The sequence below is a fragment of the Crinia signifera genome, chromosome 4 (assembly GCF_055691185.1).
Source record: "Crinia signifera chromosome 4, ASM5569118v1, whole genome shotgun sequence".
Lineage (NCBI taxonomy): Eukaryota > Metazoa > Chordata > Amphibia > Anura > Myobatrachidae > Crinia > Crinia signifera.
The window spans coordinates 281,071,854-281,096,471 of record NC_139220.1 but is presented as its reverse complement, the minus strand read 5'-3'; the positions used below and the strand labels follow the sequence as shown (position 1 = coordinate 281,096,471).

Genomic DNA, 24,618 nt, shown 5'->3' with positions numbered 1-24,618 from the left:
TAGGAGTTAATTGTCTGGCACCTAATCTCTCTACAAGCTTTGATACACCTTGCCTTATGCTCACACATTTGTGCCATCTAGTCTGCACCTTTTTTAAACGTTACCTCAAACCATATTTGATCCTTATTTTTTTGTAAGGATATTAATATGCCTATCCCAAGCATGTTTAAATTGTACTACTGTATTTGCCTCTGATGGGAGGCTATTACACTTATCCACTACTCTTTCTGTGAAGTAATTCTTCCTCAAATTTCCCTTGAATCTTCCTCCCTCTAGTGTCAGTGCATGTCCTCGTGTTCTGTTGCTCCTTTTCCTGTGAAGAATGTCTCCCACCTTGTTAAAACTCTTGATATATTTGAAAGTTTCTATCATGTCCCCTCTTTTCCTTCTCTGCTCCAGAGTATACATATTAAGATCTTTTAGTCTTTCCTGGTACATTTTGTGATGTAGGCCATGCACCATTTTAGTTGCCCTTCTTTATACAGTCTCTAATGTATTTATATTCTTCTGGAGATATGGCCTCCAGAACTGAACACAGTACTCTAGATGAGGTCGTACCAATGACCTATACAGTGGCATTATTAGTTCTTTCTTTCTACTGCTGATACCTCTCCCTATGCAACCAAGCATCTGACTTGCCTTCTTCATTGCTTTGTTACATTGTCTACCTGCCTTTAAGTGTTCTGAAATAGTGACACCTAGATCCCTCTCTTGCTCGGTAGTTTCCATTATAGTGCTATTTATTCTAAATTTAGTCTTTGGATTTTTGAGACCCAAGTGCATGATTTTGCATTTTTTGGCATTAAACTGTAGTTGCCATGCTCTTGACCATTCCTCTAATCTACCTAGATCATCAATCATTTGTTTTACCCCTCCTGGTGTGTCTACCCTGTTGCATACCTTTGTGTCATCTGCAAAAAGGCACATTTTACCCTCAATTCCATTTGAAATATCACCAATAAAGATATTAAAAAGCACTGGTCCAAGTACAGAACCCTGGAGTACTCCACTTGTAACCTTTCCCTCCTTTGACTGTACTCCGTTTACTGGAACTCTCTGTTTTCTGTCCTGCAACCACGATCTTATCCATTCAACTATCTTAGAATCCAATCCAAAACTTTCAAGTTTATTTAACAGTCTTCGATGAGGGACAGTGTCAAAAGCCTTACTAAAGTCTAGATAAGCTACATCTACAGCCCCACCTTGATCTATTACTTTAGTCACCCAGTCAAAAAAGTCAATAAGATTTGTTTGACATGATCTTCCCCCAGTAAACCCCCCATGCTGCTTTGGATCCTGTAAATTGCTGGTTTTGAGATATTCTACAACTCTTTGTTTTAAGAGTGTTTCCATCAATTTCCCTACTACTGAGGTAAGACTCACTGGTCGATAGTTGCTTACCTCTTCCTTCCACTTTTGTGCAGTGGGACTACATTCACTGTTTCCAGTCCTCTGGGATTACTCCAGTAGCTAGTGACTGGTTGAATAATTCTGCTTTTGGTTTTACCAGCTCCCCTTTAAGCTCTTTTAGTACCCTTGGATGTATCCCATCTGGCCCCATTGATTTATTCACTTTCAGTTTTGACAGTTCTGTGAGGACACTCGCCTCTGTAAATGTAGTTGTTTCTACCTTAGTTTTCTGACTATACTTGCAACTTAACTGTGGCCCCTTCCCCTCTCTTTCAGAAGTAAATACTGAGCAGAAATAATTATTAATATGATCTGCTATTACATTGTCCCACTCAGGAAGACTTCCACTCTCTGTCTTTAGTCTTATTATTCCACTTTTTGATTTACTCCTTTCAATTACATACCTAAAAAAGTTTTTCCTCCCCTTTACCCACTGACTGGGCCATTTTCTCCTCAGCCTGTGCCTTTGCACATCTGATTACCTTCTTAGTCTCCTTCTGTCTAACAAGATACACCACTTTGTCCTCATTATTCTGTATCTGCTTAAAATTTCTTAAAGGACAACTTTTTTGCTTTCACAATACTTGCTACTTCATTAGCAAACTACAATGGCTTCCTTTTCCTTGTGTTTTTACTAACCCTTTTGACACAAAGTTCTGTTGCTTTTAGTATTGCACTTTATAATTTTTCCCGGCTTCTCCGCAACTGCTTCCAAGTTCCTTCACTCTGCCAAGGAATCCCTTACAGAGTTTACCATCTCTACAAAATCAGCTTTACTAAAATCTAACACCTTTGTTTTTGTGTGCGATGAGTCAGTCTCTATCTTTATTTTGAACCATACTGCTTGATGGTCACTGGATCCCAGGTTTTCACCCAGATTTACATCAGATATTCTGTCACCATTTGTAAGTATTAAATTACAATATTGCATCCTTACGAGTGGGTTCCCTAACCAATTGCTGGAGGGATGCTCCTTGCAAGGAATTCAGAATGTCCCTACTTCTGGTGGAACTTGCAACAGGCAGCTCCCAGTTTACATCAGGTAGATTAAAGTCTCCCACGATTATGACCTCTCCTTTTAATGCCATGTTATTAATGTCCTGCAATAGGCTCTTGTCAAGTTCCTCTTCCTGACCTGGTAGCCTGTATTGCACATATATTGCAACCCCTCCTCCGATTCTTCCCATTCTGTCCTTCCTAAATAAAGTATATCCTGGTATAGCTATATCCCAGTCATGATTTTCGTTGCACCATGTCTCTGTAATAGCCACAATATCCAGTTCATCCCTTGTCATTATTGCAATTAGTTCTGGGATTTTATTTCCTAAGCACCTAGTATTTGCACACATAGCTCTTAAAGTTTTGTTTGTGCTTCTCCTGGTGCTAGCTTGTACAGACACTATGTACAGACACTTACCATGTGGAAGTGACCACTCCCACTGAAGTTATGCTCATGTTGCATCATGTCAAAGAAGATGGGAATGGTCGCCTTACGCAGATCTGGTTCTGGTGTGAGAGTCACTTCAAGGATTGGACCCACCATTGAGGGGATGAATTTAATCTTGTGAGGCCCTGATGGAGAGACATTGGTGTAATATACTGGTGTGTCCTCATACATCTAGCCTCAGTAACAGATGCAGTTCGAGATGCCTTGTGGGGGTGAGCTGACAGGTCCAGGACAACAATGCTACTGTCAGGGGCTGTTTTTGCTGAAAAAGCATCTAGTTCTGGCCATATACTAGACCAACTTTCATCCAACATGTTGGTGGGTTTGACTGAAAATCTAGTACTGCATGGGAGCAAATTAGCAGTTTGCTCACAAACCCAGGAAAATGGACAAAAACATTCCGTCAAATTAGTTCAATCAGATTCACCTACAGCAGTGGTTCTCAAACTCAGTTCACGTTTTCCAGGTCACCTGGCAGGTGCACAAGTGCATTCATTACTCACTGACACATTTTAAAATATCCACAGGTGGAACTAATTATTTTACTTGATTCTTTGTTGAGACCTCGAAAACATGCAGTGTGGGGTCCTGGGGACCGAGTTTGAGAACCTGTGGCCTAAAGAACCTTGTCTGACTGACAGTTTTTGTCCGTTTCCAGATTTTGGGAGCAAGTAACTGAATTACTAACTACATTTGCTCCCAACCAGGAATAGATTTGTATTCCATCCAACCAACTAGTTGAGGTCAGTATCAGTCGCTACGTGATGCACCTGGAACACGCAAGGATACTGTGCTGATTAATTTAACACATATTTGTGTCTCACCGACACAGAGGCTGTATATGAAGCACAACAGAACTTACACAGCGCTGCGATGCAGCGGTTTTTCTCTCCTACCAAGTTCCGCTGTGCTTCATCTGTGACTTTGTATGTTTTTAAAACCTATTTCTCTGCAGTTAAAGTCTCAGCCTGATGTTCTGTTACATCTACTCCTCATGGTGCAACCCTATCATGGTATGTGCGCTGTATAACGTATTGAGTCTAGGTGTATGAGGACATACAAACAGTAGTCAAAAATGCATGTATCTACAGAGGCTCTCCAGCTTGGGACAACAACACTAAAAAATGTATTTCCCTGTAAAACTGAAGATTACGGCCACCAGATGTATCAAGCTTCAAAAAGTGATAAAGTGGAGATTGATCAACAGCCAGCCAATCAGCTCCTATCTGTCATTTTTCAAACCCAGCCTGTAACATGACAGGATACAGGCAGATTGGCTGGCTGTATCGCTTTTTGAAGTCATTTCAAAGGACAGACTAGAAGACTGTTCATGCACCTCTGTGTCCATATACAGAGAAGACATTGGACAACGACAGTCTCTCTGGTATTAAAGGGGGAGACAGTTATTAGATGTTAGAGGTGTCCCAAGGTAGGGAACCACAGGTATATAGCATGTAGAGGTATATAGCATAAATCTCTCACCTAGATTATACCACATATCCCTGATCTTCAGGCCAATCTCCTTCCTCATGTCTCCGTATCTGCAGGACAAGATGCATTTTATCTGCCAGGAATAGAACATGCAACAGAATTCTAATATTAAGCATCAGAGATGCAGCGGAAATTCTATTTCTATAGATTTGTCCAAGAATGTGTTCTAACATATGCGATAAGAGCTGTCCTTTGCGGTGAGAGTCGCCGGGTCCCAGCAGGTCCCGGTGGCTCCCCCCTCCCTCACACACCCGGCGCTGCTGCTGCTGCGCCGGGCTCTCCTCCTCCCTGCACCCGGAAGAGGATCAGTGCAGGGAGGAGTTCACAGGTCCGGGCAGCACAGCTCTGTGCTGCCCGGACACAGGTGAGGGGGCGATGGGGGTCCGTGCGGGGCGGCGGTGGGATGCGGTAGAAGCCTATTGGCTTCTACCACATCCCACCCCCCTTACAGCATCCCAAAATGCGGTAAAAACCCAGATAACAGGGTTTTTACCGCATTTCTTGCTTAGAGAATCTCCCCCCCAATTAGTCAGCAGACAGCACATACATGGCAGCATTGTGGAGGCACAGAATTATGGGAGGAGTCTAAAGTAACAGACAATTCAACAGATTTTTCAGACTCCTTGAATCACTGACTGAGATTAGAAAAGTCATCAGCCTGATGGTCAGCAACATGGAGTCGTGACCCCATGCTGAGAAGGTCGGGACCTACAGTTTGCGAACTGCTGCTGTAGGTTTTTTTAACGGTATTACTACTATAAACACAAAGATTACCTTCTAGATTAGGCAGTTTATATTGCACTTCTATTCTGCGAAAATGTTGTTTCCGCCATACAAATGCATAATACTATAAATAAGCTAAACTATTAATAGAGAAGCCAGAGCTGTTAGAAGGAAACTGAGCTACGATCCCCAATAGGCCATGGTCTGGAGACCACTCAGGGGAAACCGCTTTTAAACAGATGTTATACAGGCCTGCTGGTAGGGAGCTGCTGTACTACATAGTGGTCCAGTCTTTTGGAAATTAGAATTTTTTTTATCGCAAGCTGGCCGCTGTATGACTGACAGGAAGCCAACATTAAGGGGTGGTACCCATCCGTTATCTGGGAGTGTCAGGGAAAACGCAGGCATGCCCAAGCGTTTCCAGGGAGGGTATGTGACATCAGCTCCAGACTTGATCAGCCGGTTTTCATCGCACGTGCACAGTAGGGTCTGGGTTATGCACAGACTGCACACACTGGCAAACTCATTTGATGGTGAACGAGTTGTGTATGGATTTTCAGCTAGCCACCAATCAGCATTAATTTCGCAAGCCATCTGCAGCCTTGGACAGGGCGGGTTTTGACACTGAACACAGGGCTCTGCAAGTTTGCAGAGCAGTGATCAGGTCTGAATCAGGCCCATTGCAGCCAATCAGCATCCAGGTATCATCTTGCTATAGACAATTTCTCCACTTATCCTTGTAGAAGATTTGATACAGCTCCTCTACCAGCATAGGTGCAGTGCTGCCACCTCCCTACTGCAGACGACTCCATTAAAATAATAAAGTAGGCAATCTGAAAAACGAGTTGACCGGAAACAACGTCCATTTGGTGGGATTACTAGAAGGTTTGGAGAGGAAAAAAAGTGTGAAGGAAGAGAGGGGGCCCCATGACTGGCTCAGAAGGTGGCCTGGTCCAGTCCAGAGGACCAACAGGAGGCCAGGTCCATTCAAGAAGACCAGCGGGAAGCCAGGTAATTCAAAAGGGTCCACTTTACTGGCTAAACCCAGTACAGGAGACCATAGAGAGGCCAGGTCTAGTTGAGATATATACAGAGTTCTTGGACAAGAAATCTACAGGGAAACTAGGTCCAACCCAGAGATGTAGAGGAAGTCCATCCAGCAGTAGTCCAGAATTGTTAAGTACAGTGTCCCGATTTCTGACAAGTTCTTCCATTTGGGGCATTCATTTCTATTTCAAATGTTCAACAAGTCTCCAGAACTGGTCAACGGCCGTGGCAACTATCAATAATTCATTACATATTGCACTAAGCAACAGTACAGTAACAAGTTTGAGCTAGAACTGATTAATGACACCAGGTCTACACCTCTCCTTTACCTCTACACATATGTTGTATACAAACACTAGGGACTACTATTCCGACCTTCATTATTTTATTGAGAAGGTTGTTTTTGTCTTCGATTGTTGGGCTTATTCCAAGAGTATAACTCCTCTGATCATTGTGTTCTTTCAGTTCTTACGGATTTCCATACATATCCTTATAGGACATTGGCCAAGTTAGAGCATGCGACTATCAGGCTAAGTGTAAGAACTACACACTGAACTCTCTGTACCAAATAAGAGTGGAGAGAACAGATACAAACTACAAGCCGGCCAGAAGAGATGCTTCCAACAACCTCCATTAGAGGTACTATAAATAACTGTACAAATAGCTTTTAATAAAAGAATGAGAACACCAGAATCCAGGCAAAGCTTAATATCAGGATGTTAGAGAGACAGTGCACACAGATGATATGCAAAAGGACTCTAATGGAGCCAACACATGAATAAATGTATGATTACAGAGGATGCTAGAAGAGATTTATTTTTTATGCAGCACAAATGGATGAGAATGGGGCAAGTGGCTTAGATGGTGTGTTCCCCTACATATAGCATCCGGTTATAGCTGCAGAAGTAGAGCTAAACGATATATATATATATATATATAAATCAGAAGCAATAAGTAGGCGTCACTCCGGGTCTTGGATACAACAAAAAACTTTACTGTAGTGCAGCGGCCAACGCCGTTTCGGAATCAATCCGTCATCAGGGCCAACACAGGTGTGTTGGCCCTGATGACGGATTGATTCCGAAACGGCGTTGGCCGCTGCACTACAGTAAAGTTTTTTGTTGTATCCAAGACCCGGAGTGACGCCTACTTATTGCTTCTGTTTTATGTACATTGGCGTGATCCAATCGAGGAGGGCACCCGGGCAGTCATCATCTGCACATCGGGAGTGCCGGACCCACACAGAATATCTATATCTATCTATATCTATATATCTATCTATATATATCTATCTATATATATATCTATATCTCTTTATATATATATATATATCTCTATATATATATATCTCTATATATATATATATCTCTATATATATATATCTCTATATATATATATATATATATATATATATATATATATATATCTATATATATATATCTCTATATATATATATATATATATATATATATATATATATATATATATATATCTATATATATATATATATCTATAGATATATATATATATATATATCTATATATATATATATATATATCTATATATATATATATATATATATATACAGCTAGTAATCAAATGGACACATCAGGGATTTCCCTCTCTTCATTTAAATTTCAATACCTGGTATAGACCCCACTACTTGTGGATCATACATACAGACCAAAATGATTTATTCATTTCATTACTAAAATCCAATCAAAGGTTTCAAGCCTTAACTTTCAATCTCTGCCACAGAGGACCCAGGGTCCAGAGGGCTGGTGGGAAATTCAAACCTGTCCTCGTATACTCATTGCTGACGGTGCCATTTAATGTTAGCTGTGACCAGTAAATATTTTGCAGACCTGAGACCTGTACTGTAAACCAACAGTTCTCTTCAGATTAGCTCCATGTCATTTCTATCTTGTGCACTTTGGGAGCTTCTGTCAGGCTTAATATAGATTACAGTGAACAAAGCTCATCTTTTTTGAGATTACAATATAAATATATCAATTAACAATGGTTGAGGAAAAAAAAATTCAGTACTTGTGGATTATCACGGCTCCCATCGCATGCCATATGTAGTGGCATGCGATGGCATGCGATTGGATACGATTTTTGCTGTTTTTGGCATTTTTCAAAGATCGCATGCGATTTTTAACAGAAATGCATCCAAATGCATTGAAATTTGTATCAAACATGTTCAATGGCCCCCAAATGTCATTTTTCAGGCTGTACCACCCCCACTATCAACGCGAACCCGAAGCGTGGCGAGCGCAGCGAGCCCGCGAGGGACAGCGGTACGCGTCCTACGACCTTTTCATACCCCCACTATCCACGTCGGTGTGGAGTTGAGAATAGAAAGTGTGGCGAGCGCAGCGAGCCACCGAGCCCGAAGCGTGGCAAGCGCAGCGAGCCCCGCGAGGGGACGTGGACACCCGTGAAGCCCGCGAGGGGACGCGTATACCTGTGAAGGTATCCGTGTCCGCTCGCCACGCTTCGGGCTCGGTGGCTCGCTGCGCTCGCCACACTTTCTATTCTCAACTCCACGCCGACGTGGATAGTGGGGGTATGAAAAGGTCGTAGGACGCGTACCGCTGCGCTCGCCACGCTTCGGGTTCGTGTTGATAGTGGGGGTGGTACAGCCTGAAAAATGACATTTGGGGGCCATTGAACATGTTTTATACAAATTTCAATGCATTTGGAAGCATTTCTGTTAAAAATCGCATGCGATGCGATTTTTTAGCATACGATGCACATCGTGGGAGCCGTGATTGTCCACAAGTACCAAAAATTCTTCCCTACGTAAGTGAAGAACTCGATACATAATTACAAAGTACGTATTGATTTTAAATAAAATTAGCCTAAAGCAGGTTCTTCAGAAATATGACGAAAAATAGCAATTCCCAATTGTCTTTTACACACAACTACCTGTACAGTTTGTTAATGAGAAGACTGAAGATAAAGGATATGTGTAAAATAGAAAACCCATGTAGTCTTACTTGCACAGGATCTTGTGCCGTTTCTCCTGCGAGAACTTGTGCAGCTGCAGAGACTCATGGGTTAATAGCGATACAGCCAAGTGGAAGAAGTTATTCCAGAGCTGAAGGGAAGATAAAAGAAAAATATCTGTAGAGTAGATGTTACATTAACTTCTAGCGTGTAGGTCAGTATATATATGTATGCACAGACTTTTATTACGCCTGGCTAACCCATTAATTCAGACCTGATCACATTTGTTCTGAAAATGAGCAAAACCATGTGCACTGCAGGTGGGGCAGATGTAACATATGCAGAGAGAGTTAGATTTGGATTGAGTTGTTTTGTTTCTGTGTAGGGTAAATACTGGCTGGTTTCTTTTTTAAGGCCCCCTTACACTTGTGAGATTTGATTCAATTCAGGTGGATTGAGTCAATTTATCTGACAAAATCTGATGTGCCTGATGTGTAGGACACAATCCACAATCCCTTGCCATTGGGTATAACCAAGAGATTGGAAGAGATTGAACCTCCTGCACATAGGATAAATCTTGAGTCAATCAGGTTCAATTTGTTGATCAATAAGTTGAACAAGTGTAAGGGGGCCTTTACTTTGCTATTTAGATTTCAGTTTCAACACACCTCACCCAAATCTAACTATCTGCACATGTTACATCTGCCCCACCTGCAGTGCAGCATGGTTTTGCCTATTTCGAGAACAAATTTGTCCTGCGATCAGGTCTGCATTATGCCCTAAACCATAAGAATTATGGTTTGTTTTGTATTTTTTTTGTGTTTTTATATATATACTAGGTGATTCATCGCGCCCTACGGGCGCTCTTCACACCGGCGAAAGGGGCTACGCCCCTTAATTTGTGAACATTTGTATTGTGAGAAATATGGTTAGAATTGTATGAAAGATGCCCTGTATTGCAGCTTCTGGCAGTGGGTGAGGGTCCAGCGTGGCAGCACAGGAGTACCGGACGGTGGCCCTGAGTCAGTGTCTCCTCCTACTGGGTGGGAGTTAGGGTGCATGAGAGCAGGAGGCTGGGATATGAGGCATGATAGGGGTATGTGGGCAACACAGCGTCAGCGATTACCCAGTGGTGGAAGTTACGGTTCAGGAGAGCAGGAAGCTGGGTAGTGATAGGGGTGTGTGGGCATACGGGGGACTAAAGAGGGTGGTGGACACTGTGCAGCTTCTGCCAGTGGGTGAGGGTCCAGCGTGGCAGCACAAAAATACAGGAGTCAGTGTCTCCTCCGAATGGGTGGTAGTTAGGGTGCATGAGAGCAGGAGGCTGGCCGGTAAAGCATGATAGGGGAATGTGGGCAACACAGGGTGAGCGGGTCTCCACTGGCGGAAGTTACGGGGCAGAAGAACAGGAGGCAGGGCAGTGTCCTCCCACATTGATGGCAAAAGTATTCAACATCGGCCATAAACCATCGATTATTTGAAAATCATTGATGGTCGATGGGCATCCCTAGAACTGGAGGAGGGTGGGGGACAGTATGCAGCTCCCGGCAGTGGGTGAGCGTCTCCTCCCACTGGGAGGGAGTGAGCGTGCATGAGAGAAGGAGGCTGTATATTAGTGGTATGTGGGCAAGACATTGATAAAAGTTGTGGCGCTGGTGCAGAGGGCAGTGGGGAAACCTGCAGTGCGGCAGCCAGGGCCGGATTTCCCACCTAGGGGCGGTACCTGCTTGTGGTGGTACAGGATCCCCCATTGTCACGGGGGTACGTGAAATGCGGGAGCGGGGGCCGCGGTGGTCCGCTGGGGGGTGGAATTGCCGGAAGGGGGTCTGGGGGGTCTGCAAATTGTGGGAGGGGGGGTGGTGTGTGGGGATCCGCGGTTAGCGGGAGGGGGCGGGAGTCCGCAAATCGTGGGCAAGGGCACGGGGGGGCTTGAATCGTGGGAAGGGGGGTCCGCAAATTGCGGGAGGGGGGTTGTCGGGGTTAGTGAATTGCGGGAGGGGGGGTTGCGGAGGTCCGTGAATTGCGGGAGGGGCGCGTGGGGTGCCGTGAGTCAAGGGGGGGTGGTGCGGGGGTCCGTGAATCACGGGAGGGGTCATGAATCGCAGGAGGCGGGGGTCGTGGGGGGGCTGCGAATCGCAGGAGGGGGGGTGTGGGGGGTTGCCGTGAATTGCATGAGGGGGGCGTGAATCAAGGGAGGGTGGGCGCAGGGGGGTGGTGCGGGGGTCCAAATCGCGAGAGGTGCCGAGGGGGCCCGCAAATCGCGGGAGGGGTGCGCTACGGGAGGTTTCGTGAATCGCGGGAGGGGGGGTCGGGTCTGGGACGGATATTAGACAGCACTTACATCGACAGCCATTACATCGACACCATTAGATCGACAGCTCATTAGGTCGACAGCTCATTAGGTCGACATGTTTTTAGGTCGACACTGCCATTAGGTCGACAGAGTCTATGTCGACAGTCAAAAGGTCGACATGGGTTTTTTCACTGTTTTTTGGCCGAAATGTCGACATGGACACAGTTTGAAGTGTACCGCAGCCGCTCGCTATGCTTCGGGCACGATGCCTCGCTGCGCTCGGCACACTATTTATTTTATTCTCCCACCACCCTAGTGGATAGTAGGGCATGAAATGCCGCCTGTCGGCACATGTCGGCTCAATAAACAGTGAAAAAACCCATGTCGACCTATTGACTGTCGACATAGACACCTAATGGCAGTGTCGACCTACAAACATGTCGACCTAATGAGCTGTCGACATAATAACATGTCGACCTAATGGTATGTCGACCTAAAACCATGTCGACCTATTGAGGTGTCGAACTAATGGTGTCGATGTAATGGCTGTCGATGTAAGTGCTGTCTAACAATAGTCCGGATACCGTGGTGGTCGCGGGGGTCCCGCGAATCGCGGGAGGGGGGTCGCGGGGGTCCCGCGAATCGCGGGAGGGGGGGTTCGCGGGGGTCCCGCGAATCACGGGAGGGGGGGTCGCGGGGGTCCCGCGACTCGCGGGAGGGTGGAAAGTGGGGATCCCGCGAATGGCGGGAGGGGGGGTGCGGGGTCCTGCGAATGGCGGGAGGGGGGGTCACGGGGGTCCTGCGAATGGCGGGAGGGGGGTCACGGGGGTCCCGCGAATCGCGGGAGGGGGGGTCGCGGGGGTCCCGCGAATCCCGGGAGGGGGGTCGCGGGGGTCCCGCGATTCGCGGGAGGGGGGTCGCGGGGGTCCCGCGATTCGCGGGAGGGGGGGGTCGCGGGGGTCCCGCGATTCGCGGGAGGGGGGGTCACGGGGGGTCCTGCGAATGGCGGGAGGGGGGGTCACGGGGGTCCCGCGAATCGCGGGAGGGGGGGTCGCGGGGGTCCCGCGAATCGCGGGAGGGGGGTCGCGGGGGTCCCGCGAATCGCGGGAGGGGGGGTCGCGGCGGGGTCCCGCAAATCGCGGGAGGGGGGGGTCGCGGGGGGTCCCGCGAATCGCGGGAGGGGGGGTCGCGGGGGTCCTGGCAGAGGGTAGGGATGTGCAGGAGTAATGGTGGATGGTGGCTGTGGAGTAATGGTGGATGGTGGGCGTGTACTGTAGCCCTGGCTGGGCGGGGAGAGGTGATGTCAAGGGGGTGGAACGTCAGACACATGAAAGTGAAACTGTCCTACACAGGAACGTTCTCCACAGGGGTTGAGTGACAGATCTGGCTAAATATATAAGAGATATATATATATATATATTTTTTTTTTTTTATGAATAAACTACATTTTTGATCCTTTAGGTAAATGAATGAAAACAGTTGTAAAACTATGTTATTATAAACACCAACTTAAATCTCTGCCTGGTTTATATTACACAATACAATTAAAATGAGCTGTTATTCCATACACTGTGACTGCAAACTATGCAAAGGCCGCAGATCACTAGATTTGTACTGATTTGTCCGCCAGTCTCTTTGCAATTTCCAGTTTCTGGATACAAGGACGCAGTGCCGATCACAGATCAGTGATTATCTGGCTCCTCAGTACAGCCTACTGTCATGCAGCATGGCCATGGCAGGAAGAGAAATTACTAAGCCGCTGCAGCTGCCTATGGGACCAAAGGCGTAGGCTGAAACATGCCCCAAACCCGTCTGCGTTTCTGTCACTACAACAAATTATCTTCCGCAAATGCTCCGACTGTCAAACGCTTTGCAAATAAATTCTCTGTGGTGCATGAATATCATGATACATTCGCATTGCAGTCGTCTGGCAATCGCTCTACTGTAAAAAACTAGGTTTGCGCCCATCTCTGAATCAGGCTCGCAGGCATGGTCAAAAAAGGCTGTATACCATCCTGTAACACCACCATGACTTTTCTTGGCCCCCAGCATAGAGCCATTACTACACAAGGCAATAACATCATGAAATGTAGCCCCATAGTGCCAGCATTTAGCCTCCGAGTGGCACCATACAGCCAAGCTGGAAAGTCTGTGTCAGAACAGAAGCGTCTATTATAAGAACAGAACACAATGACATATTCTATGACTCAGGCCATTTATTAAATACATCCTGGCACCCAGCTTCTCTTTCAACTGGGGCTACAAGCATGTGGCTCCATTACACAATTGTCCCATTCATAAACATCTCATTGTTCAGATCCTGTCCAACACATGTAGTTACCGCTCACTGCCTGCCAAGTAGCATGGTACGCCTGTTCTGTACTCATCTGTACCTGGCAGCAGGGTTCTTGTGCTTTTGCGGTGTAATACCAGTATACATAAAGTTGTAACTGGTGATTTGAGGCAGGTGAGCGTTGCTCATGCTGGGTGCACATATAGACAGACAGTTTCCTTAAAAATACTGTAATGGTTTTGTCAGGTATCCCATTTGGTATCCACCGTGCTGCATTGCTTCTAAGATTAATTGCTCGCACCCACTCCAACCTCTCTCTTTATGGTCACAGTTCGAGTAAAAACACAGGAATGCGGGAGTTTGGCTCACAGGGGGTGAAACATGACCCACTGTCTGTGTTCTCCGACAGTCTTGGATCATGGGAATTAATGGTAAGAAAGAAAGTCCACTTTGTTCCACAAAGTAAAGCTACTATTAACTCCCACTGTTCTGGTAATCCACAATTAGTCTTTTTTTCCCCAAAACTACTACTTAAATCCAGATAGCAGAATGTCCCATAGTCTGGTCTAGATAGAATGGTCTATCAAAAAGCTTCCTGGGAGGTCCTTCCCACCCAAAGCAGCCTCGTTAGAAAAGGCAACTTCTCTGCTTAACCTGGTTCGTTGATACCAAAACCATGAGGAACCTGCCATGCTGATTAATTGGACCATCTGTCCAGAGAACAGTCCTATACTTCGACCTAAAGGTCATTAATCTGGATTTATTCATCATCTGCATTAAAGTTATGGGTTTATGTATTCCATCTACTTTCTCTTTCCAAGGTTTAGTACATAGAACCCTAAAACTCTCAAATCCAGACTAATGTCCAACCATCAAGAACACTACTTTTACATGAGACACAATATACATTTCGGGTAGTCACAATAGCTCAATTTTATACTGAATATCCCCCCCCCACTTCCCTCAATAACCTTCAGTCATTACAGATTCTCACCTGCAGTTCAAAATTGGCCTGGTCAAGAAAAAACTTGTTCAGGACAGCAGAAAATCTATTCATCGCTCGAAGGAAGACCCTACAAGGAAAAGGTGTTATTCAATAGCCATACACCTTACTACTAAAGAAGAATCATACACTCATATATACTGACCAGTAAGGGGAGGATAGAAGGAAGAAATAATGATGGCAGTGTGAGATGGAAGAGAGAAGAGTTAGAGGGAATGTAGGAGAACCTGAGAAGAACAGGCAGCGGGTACACACTTGTTCTGCGTCATGGTCATCAGCATCCAGTCCCTTGGGAACACTTGCTTCCCAATGAGGTCTTTAAACATGATAAAGGTCTCCATCAGGAAGTCCTATACGGGCAATAGATTGAGATAAAATGAAAAGTTATCTATAGAGGAATGAGATACCGGGAGAAGGTGAAGATGTGGGACAACATTTGGCTGTGGTGGGAACCTACAATAATGTCTTGACGAGTTTTGAAGGTGCTGATGTAGTGATCATAGTGGTAATCTTCCATTTTTCGGAGGACGGCTGTCATACAAGCTACAAAACGACCCTAAAGAAAAAAAAATAGAAAAAAAGTTACTTTTCATCATAAGTTTACCTGATGAAAATGCATCCCACACACTAAAAGGCTGAAGTTTTATTGTTATCCCCTGGGAAGGAACCAAATGCTCTATGTTCTATCCAGCCACCCACAGACATGGTCTTACTACGTGTGGAGACTGACGACTCATCCCGATCACTGTCCGATTTATCCTCCGAAGCAGACGCTCCATGAGGAGTTCAATGTGGTGCGCAGAATCACCCTGTGCAGGCACAAAATAATAAATCATATCAGACAGCTCTTCACAGAATTTAGGCTTAACCAGTAAGCAGCATGTCCAATCGAGAGATCATCATAAGAGTAATGTCAGTGCTGGCGGCTGTACACGCTTTAATGGAGCAACACTTGAAATGCTCCATCAGATGCCATTTAGTGTCTGCTGGCATGCACAACACTTAAATCCCCCCCATAGAGGTGAGGAGCGTTAGCCTTCTATTATATAGGATCAAAGTCCAAAAATATGACGCAAAGGTCCAAATCAAAGCCATTTTCAGATTCTTCAAGCTGTAAAAAGTACTCCCAATTATATTCACACTCCCTACACCAGTGGTAGCCAACTCTAGTCCTCAAGAACAACCAACAGTTCACATTTTCCAGAGCACCTAGCTGCTGCACAGGTGCACTCATTACTGAGTGACACATTTTAAAAGATCCACAGGTGGAGCTAATTACTTCACTTGTGATTCTGTGAGGAGATCTGGAAAACATTAGCTGTTGGTAGCTCTGGAGGACTGGAGTTGGCTACCCCTACGCTACCTACTCCATTCAGTTATTTACTCAGCTCTTCTCACTCCATTCTCCTCACAACTATGTCACACTAGCAGCACACTAACTGTACTTGCCTTGTCCACCATCTCCCTTTGATCACTTACCGCCTCCTTGTTCTGGAGAACTTCCAGTATATTGCTAAGTAGCTGTCCACTCGCTTCATGATCTGGTTTGTTAGAATAGTCATCCAGTTGTCCGCTTAGCTGGTCAATGAGGAGAGGTAAAATAACATCTCTGCACTCTGCGAAGATGGACGATATTGCCATATTACATAGTTTGACTCTTGGATAGGACAAAAGTTCAACAAGTCAAACTTTATCAAGGTTGGGAAACAACAAGGGTACAACTAGCACAATGTAACCTAGACTGGCCGACAAATCAGATAAAGACAATCCAGTTTGGTAGGCATTTTATCTAGCTCATGCCCACCTGGTTGTAAGAAGAGGTCACTCTCCACCACCTTACTCATGCAGGTCAATGTCTGATGAACGAGCTGGTCACGGGGTACACTTTCCATAAATTTGGTAAAAAGGACACTATAAAAAGTTGAATCAATATTTCATGGGTTAACCAAAACATTCTCCGTACAATGAGTTTTAAGTTTGTAATTAGTTAAAATCACTTCTCCTCCCAAATAAATCACCTCAGTTCCACTGGATCAAAGACATTTTTTAAGTGGTTTATAATTCCCGGAAGATACTTCAAGGCAGCTGCCTGCAACAGAAAGTGACAAGGTTTTATCAAGAGACTGAATTCCACAATAGGTTTCTTTGAAGATCTCATGGCCTTTTCTGGCTACAACAAAATGGCCGTTCACAGGTAACACACCTTAATCTTCACAGCCTCTTCTAGTGGCCGGTCCATCAATTCATTAAAGGACAGGAAGAGTTGGCGTATGGAGTTATTGAATTGGTCATTGCCCTCACCCTGACCATAGAACCTGCAAACACAGGAATTAAAGGATGATGTCATAAAAAAGGGCCATAAAAAAAGGGCCACAAAAAAGAATCCTATTCTACTGATCAGTGTGTCTTGGATATCGTTATGTTATCGTTCGTATCACATGAATTTGCACTGTACAGATGCTGCACTGTTGTTGTTGTTGTTGTATTACAGTGTAACATTACTGTATCTGTACAGTTATTGTGACTTGTAGTGATATTCCATACTCATAGAGGAAAAGTCATTCGATGGTTACTCAACATCGAATGATTGTTCACAGATAAAAGTAAGCCTTACTTCTATACTAAACGATGATGGCTGAATTGGACGCATGACATCATCTGCCGCACCGAGCAGGCATGGGCAGGTCTGCATTCGCAGGGGTACGCCCAGCATTTCTATGGACACGCCCACCAATTTTTGTGGGCAAGCAAATGAAACGCTGGGAGGACCCCAGCGACCGCTCTCTGGCTGCCAATCAGTTTGCAAACGCCCCGGGAAGTGAAAAGCTCACCAAACGCGTTCACTTTGGGGGTTTACACATGCGAACCACCTCACCATAGGAGACGGGGGCTGAATTCGGACCTGTGTGAAGAGATCTGAAAAGGCCCCAATACATCCAAGATTAAATGCAGTAATACAAGTATTGACTAAGGGCCAGATGCAAAAAGCTTCTAAAGTGATAAAATGGAGAGTGATAAACAGCCAGCCAATCAGCTCCTACCTGCCATGTCACAGACTGTGTTTGAAAAATGCCAGGCAGGAGCTGATTGGTTGGTTATCACTCTCCATTTTATCACTTTTTAAGCTTAGTGCATCTGGCCCTATGTCTGATTTGGGTCATCGGTAAAATCAAACATGTTGTAAAGGAATCTCTAATATAATTTGGGAAAGACAGAAAGAAGGCCTTTTGCTGGTGCACCTAAGAAAAAATACGACTCATAATACATAACGTTTATTGGGTTTGTATTAAAAAAAATTTTTTTGCGAAATAAAACCACACATACAAAAGTGACAAAATTTTGTAAAAAGGGGAGGATGTTCCCCTGACTCAGTGTGACCCCCGATCACCTCTACCCTCTATGTATAGGTGTTTTTGATACGGTGTGCAACCAAATGAGAGTGAATACTCTCTGTTGGAAAGACTCGCGGTATTAAATCATATATAAATCATCTGATGTCTCTCAAATCTTTATTTGATACATTTAAGGGCTGACTCTTATGCCTCGAATTGTATCATTCAGAGAGACAGGCTTATCAGACCAGGTTAGAGCATGCATCAGACCTGGGCAATCCCGTTGTGGTGCAGCCGTCAGCTCCTGGAACCGCTATCGTTTCTAGTCACTGAGCGCTGGTGAACTATGTGTGAGGTGTGCACACATACACTTGCCTCGTTCACCCAGCTGGCTCAGATTACGCTAAGTTTGGCGCCAGACTCACGTCTTGGTCACGGAGTGTGAACCGGTAACCGAGGTTGCGCAGCGGTACAGAAATTATAACATTGTAAGTGGGGAGGGGAAGAGGGGGTTTACAACACACGTCGGTCAGCGTACGCTTCGCAATGAACGCTTCCTCAAAAACACCCATACATAGAGGGTAGAGGTGATCGGGGGTCACACTGAGTCAGGGGAACATCCTCCCCTTTTTACTAAATGTTGTCACTTTTGTATGTGTGGTTTTATTTCGCAAAATTTTTTTTTTAATACAAACCCAATAAACGTTATGTATTATGAGTCGTATTTTTTCTTAGGTGCACCAGCAAAAGGCATTCTTTCTGTCTTTCCCAAATCGTGTTATTCCCAATGCCTATGGTAGCACACCCTCATCTGACTTACAAGTTACTAAATCTCACTAGCATTTAGGAGGGTCCTCAATATAATAAAATAAAATTCTTACTATCCTGTGCGATTGACACATCTCTCCCCTAAATTGTGTCGAATCTCTAATGTAGGCGATCGGCAGAATGAGGAATCGGGCCACAGACGTATGGTCCGTGTTACCCATGGAACTGCTCTCCCCACAGGTTATTAGGTTTTTATTAAAAAGCATCTGTCCAATGACAGAGGTGCTCACCTGAGGTAGAGGTCTCGGGACTGAACAATGAACCTGAAGAGGGACTTTACAGCTTTAAGGGATGAGAAGAGCATCTCCCTGTGCGACGGGTCATCTGCGCTCCTCACGTACCAAGTCAGCACCTTCACCAACTTCCTGCAGGCACCGGGACAAAACAAAAGGACCCGGGTCAGTCATTCTAGTCTGAACACTAAGTATGGAATTACTGTGGTGTAATGGGGAGATGCAGCAAGCCTTCTACAGAAGATAAACATAGAATACCCCTTTCACACTAGCAAAAATATCCCGGGTTTGATGCACATGAACGCGCATCAGCCCAGGATTTAGCGCAGTGTGAAAGGGTCTACAAAGAATATCCCGGTATAAGCATTCCGGGATTTCTACCCAGGTGCTGACGCTCAAAAACCTGGGATATTCTTGTGAGTGTGAAAGGGGTATTAGTGGTCCCTAACATCCAATCAGTTTCTAATGATCATTTATCAAGTATCTTCTGTAAAAAAAAAATACCTTGAAGATGATTGGGTGCTATGACTTCTTCTCTTGGGGCCCATAAGTCTCCCAAAGAATTGCATGTTTAGAACTATGAATGCTGTTAAATATGATATATTCATTAAAAAAGTTATCCTAAATATAAAGTACAATGTTAAAATAGGAAGTTTTGGAAGTTTACATCAAAGGAAGCCTAGGATTTTCTTATTTCTTTATTTTTAATCACAGGGATTGTTCCTTTACTTAAAAGCCTTTCAAAATGATGGCTTAGTCCCTATGTGCTCCTACCTCCAATCCAGGGTTGCCTATTTTAAAGTCTCCTGTAGACATCATCAAGCCCCGCCCCAGTAATGAAAATCCCGCAATTCACGGGTCTTCGTGGAGGGGCTAGGGCTAAATGACACAATTTGCATCTTTAGCCCCGTCCCCTCCATGAAAAGCTGCAAATCGCTGTAATTTACCACTGCGGCCAGGGAGCTTCTGGGGAAGCCACCGGTATCCGGGAGGGGCACCCGATTTCCGGGAGGGTAGGCAACCCTAGTCCAATCTCTGTCTTCACAGCTCCCTCTTCTTCCAGGAAGTTTGAAACAGATCATTTTGGTTTAACTTTGTGTTAAGGAGTAATTTGGTCTGTTGGGTGGTCATTAGTGGTACTTCACCTCAAGAAAGGTGGGGAGGATTAAGATAGATACTGTAGATATGAAGGTGTGCAATTGTTTAAAACAAAAGCTGCATAGATGCATGTCACAGTATGATGTTATATTTTATGGTAGCACCGTTCCCGCTCATATTATTTTTTTCCTTTTTAAGTGCAACAACTTTTCATGCAGTTCGAACTGGAATAATGAAAATGTCAGTATACGGACTGTCCTGAGCAACAGACCTGCACAGACACTATTATGCACAGGTACCAGGAACTACACAATGACTGGATGCGGAATTCCCCTGTAAGGATCCGCGGATTAGTACTTCTGACAAACCACGGGTCTCACGTTACACCCCATACTCACTCATAAGCCAGTGTCGTACTGAAGTGCTTTGTGATGTAGGTCTCCAGGACCGGATTAAAGTGCTGAAATTTAATGTCTGCTATCAGTGAAATAATGAAAACCTGGGGGGAAACAAACAAAAAAAGTCACTGAAGAAAAAGATGATTTTTTTTTTTTTTTTTTTAACAATAGAGTCTAGTGTGATAAAATCATCTGCACTCATGTCCACAGGGGTATGGATTGTAGGATAGACAGTACATACGTGGGCAGTCAGTTTTTCAACACTGAATGGTCGACATGTGTTATTCAAAAGGTCAACACGGAAAAGATTTTTTGTTATTTTAACCCTAAAACTCTCCCCCTAGTTCCTAAATGTTCCCTTCCACAGGCTAGCCCTAACCCCGCTAGTGCCTAACCTCAACTGTCCCCTTCTGCTGCCCAGTCCTAACCCTAACTGTCACCCTTCCGCTGCCTAGCCTTGACCCCTCTCCTAGTGCCTAACCCTAAAATGTCCCCTTCTGCAGCCTAGCTCTAAAAATCCTAAAAAACCCTGTGTAGACCAATTGCATGTCAACCCTGTCACCCTGCCAACCTAAGTCCATGTCAACCATTTAACCGACAGCCTTTTGACCACGTCGACCATCTGGCATCATCGCATTGACTGTCTATTGAACATTTGCATACCATCCAGAGGATTCACCTAGGAGGGATTCCAGATACATTGACTCCCCTGTGTTAGTATTACCACCTCCTGTTGCTGGGTACAGCATGGGCAATGCGAAGCATATTGCCAGCCACGGAGAGCATAGCTGCTCCATTTGAAAAGCACAGACCCCCGGTCTTCCCACAGCACCACACAGATGAGAGTGACTGCTTCCTGGCCTCCTTTGTTGTGTATCCTATCCCCTGTCCCCTGACAGCCTAACTCCTAAGCTTTCCCCCACCTGCAGCCTAACCCTAAGTTTCATCTCAACCTTTTGACACAGTCGACCTTTCATGTCGACCGTTTGAACCTGCTGACCTATCGCATGTCAACCTTTTGGTGCCAACCTATTGACTGTCTACCTAGACCCTGTAGCTCTAACAACCAGAACCAATTACAGCAGCTATGGGGCATTACTGATAAAGTCCTAGTGCTCATTAATAGGAAAAAGATGGGAGAAAACACTGAAGTGGAAATAAATGCTGATTGCCAGGGGATGGGAAAGGAAATAGCTTCAGTAGAGAGGAAATCACAGAAAGTGTGAGGGTGTGATGGGAACATAGAGAAAGCACTGTATGGAGGAGTAGTGTCTTATCCCACGGTCACCGCTGTCTCACCAGTGCGTCAAACACCAGCACATCACAGCTCTCCTTGTCTTGTGTCTCCATCATGATGTTGAACAGGGCGTCCAGAGTGTCCTGCAGAAACTGAGTGACCAAAGAGGGTTGAAGACACACTGGAGTGTGGTACATCCACATCATACACAAATGATCAGTATTTCATGAGCCCAATTTGTGACCCAAATACTATATTATTATATTTGGGGAAAAAATAATCCTCTAAAATAAGTACTATTAAGGAGCTGAACTAACTTCCACAGTGGTCCAAATGTAAGCGCTGTAAATGCAATGCGGCAAGTTTTGGAGCGGCCCCCCAAAACGCCCTCTGTCTCAGTACTCAATGTAGCCCCCAACCCAGGGCTTCACATAAAGACCCTTATTCTGGTTCACTCGCAAAGGCAAATTAATTCTCAAATTGACAAAGCCATGTGCACTGCATTGGGGGGGGGGGGGGCAGATGTAACTTGTGCAGAGAGAATTAGATTTGGGTGAGTTATTTTGTTTCTGTGCAGGGAAAATACTGCTTAATTTCTACACTGCAATTAAGATCTCACTTTGAAGTAAAACCCCACTCAAATCTATTCTCTCTGCACAAGTTACATCTGCCCCACCTGCAGTGCACATGGTTTTGCCAATTTGAGAAGGAATTTGCTTTTGCGAGTAAACCAGAATAAGGGCCAAAATGCTGTGTTAGTGTCCAAGTGTTGAAAACACTTCCCTCCACAAATGATCAAAAGAGGATGAGCGGCAATATATAGTTCTTAGAATTTTGCTTATTATTATTAGTGGCTTCTGTGGAAGCTGCTGAGAGATTAATCTGGGCTGAATTTGCACCAACAATGGTCGTATATACTCAGGTAAAACAAAATGGCTGAAGAAAATAGTTTTGGTCTAGGTTCCGGTCTTAACTGAAATGTTACGACCCAGAACAAGGAGTTTACAGAGAACCCCAACCGGTTCTGAAACGGTCAACATTATAACTTCATATATATTTTAAATAAAGGATTATAATTCCCCTCACATTAATATACTAGCAGAGAATTGCGTTTCTGCTTATTGCTCACCTTCATGATCTCACCTCCATCCACTTCCATAAGGTTGCGAAGTGCTTGAGAAACAGGTTTGGGGTTAGAGCGCCAATTTAACAGGCCAAGTAAATCCACTAGGGAGACAGAAGATATGAGAGTCTGGTTACCCGGCGCCTGTTCCCATTGCCCTGCGCCACATACAACACATGCCAACCCGCCCTGCCCCCTACCGCAGACCTGATGTCACTCACCGTTCTGTGTGAGTTTGGTGGAACAGATCAATGTGCCGATCTGGAAACTGTCCTTAGTGGGGGTGAGGCTGGCATGACCTCTCTGAGAGCGCATCTCTTCTTCCTCCTCCTTAGTACCGGGCAGCAGTAAGTATAGCTTGGCGTCGTCTGACTTCTTACTATCACCCTAGGGTTTGCGCAGGAGAGTTTCAGTACAGTTTTAAAAACAAAAAAGCATTACCTGAAATGTATACAGTATACTGTGCTTAATCAGCAGTTCACCGGAACATGGGGGCAGAAGAATTAACTGTCACTTTTCAAACAAATTATGCCATGTGACAGTTAGGGGCTGATTGGCTGATGCATTACCAACTTCCATTTTATCACTTCTCCAGGCTTAAAGCTGGCCATACTACTAAAGATTTTTTTGTCAGATCTGGCTGTTTTTTTACAAACACCTGGTAATATCTGAATGACCGTTTTTTGTCAGTTTTCCAGCATTTCGAAACAAATAGTCAACCGTCATTTGCTGCCATAAGTTACCAGATGTATGTTCCAACCAGCCAGATTGGACAATAATGGTGAAACTTAATAGGATGAGAGATTCAGAAAGTGAGAGGTTTGTTAAGAAGTCTCCAGGCTTCTTAAAGCGGCAATCTTATATACTTCAAAATCAAACTGCCGTGTAAATGATTGCCGCTTTAAAAAACCTGGAGATTTCTTACCAAATCTCTCACTTTCTGATTCTCTCATCCTATTACATTTCCCCCTAAATCTTTAGGTTTATGGCCAGCTTTATACTTAGATCTGTCCCATGGTCTTTCTAGGAACATCATTTCATTTGATCACACAGTACCAATCAACATCACCTTATACAGGATTAGGTCATGAGATCCGTCCCTCAGTGTTGTCCCATCTTGGTTCATCAGCCTGACAAAAGCCACTCCAAACACCTTCTCGGACTTGTCGCGAGCTGGGATAATAAAACAGGATTAAGAAAAAACAGTTCACAAACACAGAGATACAGATGTGTCCTCATGTAACTAGTCTCAATACACCAATACAACTAATGTTGGCCCTTTTATGTGTTGACCATTTGCTTGTATCGAACTATTGTTCATGTCAACCATAGCCTGATTGCCATCCAAGTACAGCCTTCATTACCAGCATGCACAGAAGTCTGTGCAGGAGTCAGGGAACAGAAGGGAAACCTGGACAACGCTATCTCAAAATAGCATTATTGTCACTGGGCTTGCTCCAAGGTTTTTTGTATGAGGACATCTGTAATGAACATGGCAGAAGCATTTCCTATTATGCACATCAGACTTCCTATCTGGAAGCCTACTGACAGAAGGGAGCTTCTGGGGGGTGTTTAATGGACAATTGCTTCCATCTGGTTACACGCAGCCACCTACAATGCTAGGGTAAGTCAAAAGGGCATTTAACCGGTCGTATATTACAATAACAGTCAGTCAGTGACCATGTAACACGCTATAATTGTAGGAGAAAG

General features: G+C 44.7%; 1 protein-coding gene across 2 annotated transcripts in view; it reads right to left on the bottom strand.

Moving 5' to 3' along the window:
* DOCK5 (dedicator of cytokinesis 5) overlaps positions 1 to 24,618 on the bottom strand; it is an 88,326-nt gene that overhangs the window by 16,717 nt on the left and 46,991 nt on the right. For both annotated transcript variants that reach the window (XM_083184773.1, XM_083184774.1), the window contains 17 exons: positions 23,978 to 24,081; positions 23,130 to 23,295; positions 22,915 to 23,012; positions 21,848 to 21,937; positions 20,549 to 20,649; positions 19,050 to 19,184; positions 16,863 to 16,974; positions 16,678 to 16,748; positions 16,464 to 16,570; positions 16,139 to 16,275; positions 15,373 to 15,468; positions 15,117 to 15,215; positions 14,915 to 15,009; positions 14,651 to 14,729; positions 9,121 to 9,221; positions 4,340 to 4,398; positions 2,828 to 2,982 (listed from right to left, as the gene is read on the bottom strand). In XM_083184773.1, coding sequence (XP_083040899.1) covers positions 2,828 to 2,982; positions 4,340 to 4,398; positions 9,121 to 9,221; positions 14,651 to 14,729; positions 14,915 to 15,009; positions 15,117 to 15,215; positions 15,373 to 15,468; positions 16,139 to 16,275; positions 16,464 to 16,570; positions 16,678 to 16,748; positions 16,863 to 16,974; positions 19,050 to 19,184; positions 20,549 to 20,649; positions 21,848 to 21,937; positions 22,915 to 23,012; positions 23,130 to 23,295; positions 23,978 to 24,081 — 1,805 coding nt within the window. The remainder of the gene's footprint in view (positions 1 to 2,827; positions 2,983 to 4,339; positions 4,399 to 9,120; positions 9,222 to 14,650; positions 14,730 to 14,914; positions 15,010 to 15,116; positions 15,216 to 15,372; positions 15,469 to 16,138; positions 16,276 to 16,463; positions 16,571 to 16,677; positions 16,749 to 16,862; positions 16,975 to 19,049; positions 19,185 to 20,548; positions 20,650 to 21,847; positions 21,938 to 22,914; positions 23,013 to 23,129; positions 23,296 to 23,977; positions 24,082 to 24,618) is intronic.